The 6,000-nt window shown below is 49.5% G+C and overlaps 1 protein-coding gene across 2 annotated transcripts in view; it reads left to right on the top strand.

Moving 5' to 3' along the window:
• Nucleotides 1-4,449: 4,449 nt before the first annotated feature.
• Nucleotides 4,450-6,000, top strand: part of SUGT1 (SGT1 homolog, MIS12 kinetochore complex assembly cochaperone) — a 54,444-nt gene continuing 52,893 nt past the window's right edge. Inside the window, exons 1-2 of one of the 2 annotated variants that reach the window (XM_045012588.1) lie at nt 4,450-4,632; nt 4,715-4,760. In XM_045012588.1, coding sequence (XP_044868523.1) covers nt 4,601-4,632; nt 4,715-4,760 — 78 coding nt within the window. In that variant the 5' untranslated portion in view covers nt 4,450-4,600. The remainder of the gene's footprint in view (nt 4,633-4,714; nt 4,761-6,000) is intronic. The other variant, XM_045012579.1, reaches the window with a different exon arrangement.

Raw genomic sequence — 6,000 nt, 5'->3', positions numbered from 1 at the left:
GTTCAGTTGGTTTCCATAGCAAACCCCTCTACTAAGGAGGTATAGACCTTGGCCATTTTAATTTATATCAGAGTGAAAGTTTGACAGAATTTGTATACTATTTGAATTTTAATTATCTTATGTGTTACAAATCCAAAGTATTTTGAGAAGTTTTATATATTTTTGCAAAAAAGTTCATAACAGGGAGTTCTGCAAGTTCTTTTTGGGAGGAAAACACTTAAAATTAACAAAATTCAACTAATCATATTATGCATAATATGAAAAATATGTAAAAAGCTCATGGAGTCAGAACTGAATATTCAGGATTGTTAATAGTTTGGTTCAAAAAATTAAAATCCATCCTCCCATTGGATTTAGTACTCAATAGAATAATTCTAATATTAAAGTGCTCCCATCAATCTATGTGGTTGAAGAGCAGTTGCACCTAAAATAAATTGTAGGAAAACATCGCTATTATAACTGAAACCTCTATGAATTACAGTATTAGCATAAACTTCATTTTTTTTATAATGAAGTAGCAGTAGAAATTTGGTAGGCACTGTAACCGCACACACAATATTCCCCATCCTGAAATCCTTATATTCTAACTAGACAGTAAAGGTGGACTAGGCATTTCACTGAAAAAGGGGCTTTGATCACTGATTAGGCCTGTAAGCTACAATATAAATATTTAGTAATACAAACAAAACTGAAGTGATATTTAAAAAGCACTCCCTTCTGTGACTGAGTCACCTTATTATCTCCGGCCTCCAGCAAGAGGAAGGTTTATTTGTGCTTGACTGGATGTTGGCTTCCTGATACTCCCAGTCTGTTAGCTACCCAAACAATCTCCTCAGGGCTCTGCCAGTTCTAACTTTCATGGATTCCAAGGCCAGAAGGGACTGTTGTGATCATCTAGCCTGATCTCTTGTAAAACACAGGCCATAGAACTTCCCCAAAATAATTCCCCAAGCAGATCTTTTAGAAATGCATCCAATCTTGATTATAAAAAATGTGAAGGATAATCCACCAAAATCCTGGGTAAATTGTTCTCATGGTCAAAAATTTTGTTTATTTCCAGTTGAAATTAATCTAGCTACAACTTCTGGCCATTGCATTGTGTTATACCAGGGGTCGGCAACCTCTGGCATGCAGCTCACCAGGGTAAGCACCCTGGTGGGCCGAGCCAGTTTGTTTACCTGCCATGTCGGCAGGTTCAGCTGATCATGGCTCCCACTGGCCGCAGTTCGCCGTCCCAGGCCAATGGGGGCTGCGGGAAGCAGCATGGGCCGAGGGATGTGCTGGCCGCAGCTTCCCGCCTCCCCCATTGGCCTGGGATGGCGAACCGCAGCCAGTGGGAGTCGCGATCGGCCAAACCTGCCAACGCGGCAAGTAACAAACTGGCCCAGCCTGCCAGGGTGCCAGAGGTTGCCGACCCCTGTGTTATACCTTTATCTCCTAAAGAGCTGATTATTAAATATTTGTTGTCCATGTAGATACTTCTAATCAAATCACCTCTTAATCTTCTCTTTATTAAGGTACATAGACTGAGCTTCTTCACTATAAGGCATGTTTTCTAATCCTTTAATCATTCTTGTGACTCTTCTCTGAACCCTCTCCAATTTATCAATATCCTTTTTGAATTGTGGCCAGGAGAACTGGACACAGCATTCCAACGGTGATCACATCAGTGCTAAATATAGAGGTAAAATAACCTAGCTTCTTTTTCAGCATCATTGCTTCCCAGGATAGAGTCCCCATTCTCTAAGTATGGCTTACTTTCTTTGTTCCTAGATGTATACATTTAACTATATTAAAATGCATATTGTTTACTTCCATCCAGTTTACCAACTGAGCCAGGTTGCTCTGAATCAGTGACCTGTCCTCTTCATTATTTACCTCTTTCCCCAATTTTTGTGTCATCTGCAAACTGTGTGATATTTTTGTTTTGCCTTCACCTTGCAGGTTAACAGTAGGTATACCACAGCCCCTACGCTCCTCTGAAAGCATCCCCCTGTGGTATCCAGCACCAATCACTAGACACACTCAGAAATTACGCACACCTTGACTGGTACATCTCAGGATCAGGTCCTTTATAGCATCTTAGCACTGATATATATTTATAGTACAATCAATCAAGTTTATTATTAAAGACAAAAATTTTAGAGATATTGAGTTAAGGAAAATAATGGAAACAAACGGTTACATATAAAACAAAGAGTATAACACACTTCCTAGAGTGCAAACTTTAACAGGCTAAAATTCATCTAAAGTAGTATCTCACGTAAGGCAATCTCCAAGCTTCACTAACCAACATGCCTGAGATCCACTTTTCATGAATGCAAAAAGTTCTGTCCTTTTTGCTCCCTCAGTGATGGATAACAAAATATCCTTCTGCTTCTCCTTGTATTTCCCAAAACTCATTGTTTTGTCCCCAGATTCAGGATGACCCCCATAGTTCCTGTCCTGGTGTTCTTGCTCCAAGTTATCTTCACATATTCGCAATGACTCCATATGCAAAATGGGCTCCCATTATGTTTGCTTACGGTGCTTAATTGACACATGAACCTATGCAGACAGGTACATACGTTTGGCAAAACTTGTTTGTCAACCCTGCCTGGGACGCAGACTCTAAAATATATTTTCAGTACATATACACAACTCCTTAAATATCATCCATATATACATCACACAACGATTGAGAATCAGTGTGATATAGAATCATAGAATATCAGGGTTGGAAGGGACCAACCCCCTGCGCTGGCTTTCATTTAAGATCTCACATAACATTATAAATACTTTGAAAGCTGTATGCTATGTCAGGTGCTGTTATAGAACAATGAACCCTTTCCAAGCTGGTACCCATGGGTCTTTGAGTCACCTCCTACCACTTCCCATATGTCCTAGTGCCCCCAATCTGCTTGTTCCCCTGTTCTGCTCACTCTTCTGCTTCAGTACACTGAACCCTTCTTGCCTCTGGAGTGGTGATAGATAGGAAAATCACACAGCAGGCCTTGAACTGTGACTGATTATGGCCAACTGTTGAACTCTCTCTCCTCCCCTTACCCGGCTACCATCTTGCTGCAGCCCTCCTTAGTTGTGTCCATGGCACTGGTACTCAGAATGAGTGATGACAAATTCAAGCTGCAATGAGGTGATAAAGAAAACCAAACAACCACTGATGCTGCCACATTATTCTTCTTGGAGAGTTAACACCTTTCTAATTGCTGGTAACTGGACCCTTAAGGCCTCCCATCTTCCCCACCAAAGCCCTGGCCTGTTGCTCCTTTCCCCCCTCCCCTTGCAATGGATTGTCACAAGGAGCCTGCCTGCCTGAAGGTAGGAGGCAGTCCTAGCTGAGTAGAGGCTGGCAAGGGTTAATGACATCATGCCTCCCCCTGCCCTGCAGTAACTGACTTTTGGTTCTGGTGTCATTTAGGGTTCCCAGCTCCCCTTTTTGGCCAGATTTTCCAGTTGAAAACTGAGCACCTGGCAACCCTAAATGGCACCAGGACATAGAAGCCAAAAACCAGATGGGTGCCAACCCTATTCTTCCCACATGCCAGGGGAACCAGAGCCCTAAACTCTGGTAACAGCCAGGAAAGGAGCCCCCTGAATGGCAATCTGGGCCTCTCTGCTGTTGTTGCCTGGGGAAGACTCAAACTGCTCGTGGGGGATGACTTTGCGTATGTGTTATGGGCCCAGTGGGCGGGCCCGCCTGCTGCTGAAGAGGAGGCGCTGGCTATTTAGCAACCACTTCTGCAGCTGCTCGTTGCTAAATTAACAGGCAAGAGCAACAGGAGCGCACCCTTCAGCCCACCGGGCGAAAGAGCAGCTGGCTCCGCTTCAGTGGAGGAACCCCGCCCGGGGGGCAGCCTCTCTAGAGCAAGTCAGGAGGAGCAGACCCCAGCTGCAGGGAGCTGAGCCCAGACCACAACCACCCCCCCCCTTGCCAGCGGGAACCTGACCCAGACCGCGGGGCGGGGGGGGGGAGAGTTTGGGACGCGGGGGTGCTAGCAGGGAATATGGCCATTACTGCTGCCAGGCGACCCCGGGCGCGCTCACACTGGCCCAGCCCGTGCACACACGCGCCCCTTTCACTTTCACCAGGGTTAACTCTGCTGCCTGTCCGGGCCAGGCCCGCCTCCCACGCCAGCCTCGTGGCCGGGCACAGACACTGCAGCGGACGGACGCGTTCCAGGAGCCGGAGGCGCTGCGTGCTGGGGTCCCGCTGCCGGGCCGGAGCCAGTGGGGACCGCGAGCGCCCCCAGCCCCGCGGAGGCTCGTTCCGTTGCCATGCCAGCCACTGCCGGGAGGGGCAGGAGCGGGCTGGGCGCCTCCTCGCTCCCAGTCCTCCGGCGCTAGGGGGCGCGAGGGAGGATCCTCACCGCAGGGGCGTTCCCCTCGCTCGCTGGCGAGCAACCAACGAGCGGCGGCGACGGGTGCCGACCGCGTCAGCTTCCCTTCGTCACGTGGGGCTGGCGGTGCCTGGAAGCGGGGGGGAGTGACGTCACTCCACCCCCAACGGTCCCCTCAGCCTCTGCGCGCGCCGCGGGACTGCCGGCGGGTTTGTTGCTCAGCTCCCACAGTGCCCTGGTGGCGGAGCGGAGCGGGCAGCGTCATGGCGGCGGCCCTAGACCCGGCCCGTCCGCGGTGAGTCTCCCCCTCCCCCTGCTTCGCGGAGCCGCCGCCGCGGCCCCCCTCTAACCGCGCGCCGCTGTGTTGTTCTCTGCAGGTTCCCGGACAGCGACGTCGAGCAGGACCCCGGGGCGGCGGCGCAGGTGAGAGGCCCGGGGCGGCGATGGGCGGGAGAGCGAGTGACAGGGGCCCGCGGGGCGGGGCAGCGGCCTGGGCATCGCCCGCGGGGCGTTAGCAGGGCCCAGCCCGTGTCCTCAGCGGGAGGAGCCTCAGCTGGGGCCGGGCACGTGTGTCTGCAGGTGTGGGCGCGCCTGGTGCAGCTCGGGCTTGTCTGCACTACCGGGTGGGGTTGATCTAAGCCAGTGGTTCTCACACTTCTGTACCAGTGACCCCTTTCACACAGCCAGCCTCTGAGTGCGACCTCCCCCCCCCCTTATAAATTAAAAACACTTTTTAATATATTTAACACCATTATACATGCTGACGGCCAAGTGGGGTTTGGGTTGAGGCTGACAGCTTGCAACTCCCTGAGGGGTCCTGACCCCCAGTTTGAGAACCCCTGATCTAAGCTATGCAACAGCAGCTACGTGAATAGTGTAGCTGAAGTCAACGTACGTAGGTCTACTTACCATGGTAAGTCGACAGCTGATGCGCTCTCGTCGACTCCGCTTGCACTTCTCGTTCTGGTGGAGTACCGGAGTTGACGGGAGAGCGCTCAACGATAAATTGACCCCCGCTGGATCGATTGCTGCCCACCAATCTAGCAGGTAGTGTAGACAAGCCCTGAGTAGTTAAGGTTACGTGGAGTTTCTCTAAAAGCACGTTAACATTAGCATATGGTTAGCTTTTGTTGCAGCTCCTGTGAGAGCACCTCTGAGAACTTTAGGAGCTAACAAACTGAGCCTCATAGTCTCTGCAAGTGTAACGCTGACAGACCCTGGTCATCAGCAGGCAGGATTGAACCTGGGATTTCTGGAGCTTAGTGCATGAGCTAAAAGCCAACTGGCTATTAGCTAAGGCTGTAGAGCAGACTCATTCTCTCTCTCTCTCTCTCTCTCTAAGTGTTCTCATTGTCACTAGATGGGACACAACATCACACCCAGAAGGTGTGTGGGTTACATAAGGTAGAAAAGTGTCATAGAGCTGGGGAAATGGAGGCACAAAGTACTGAAGTGACTGTCCAGCAGCCTGGCTGAGTTGGTGTTAGGGCTGGAATAAGAATCCAGATTTTTTGACCTCATTTTCTCTGTACTACTAGACCATAATGTCTCTCCAAAGGACTGTTTGTTATTATGGAGTCTGCCTCAAGTAGCTATTTTCAGCATTAGCATTTTTATAAAGTGCTAACTATGTGTGCTAGGTGCATTACAGGCAATGATAAAA

This window comes from Mauremys mutica, chromosome 1 (assembly GCF_020497125.1).
Source record: "Mauremys mutica isolate MM-2020 ecotype Southern chromosome 1, ASM2049712v1, whole genome shotgun sequence".
NCBI lineage: Eukaryota > Metazoa > Chordata > Testudines > Geoemydidae > Mauremys > Mauremys mutica.
This window is presented reverse-complemented; position numbering and strand designations above follow the sequence as displayed.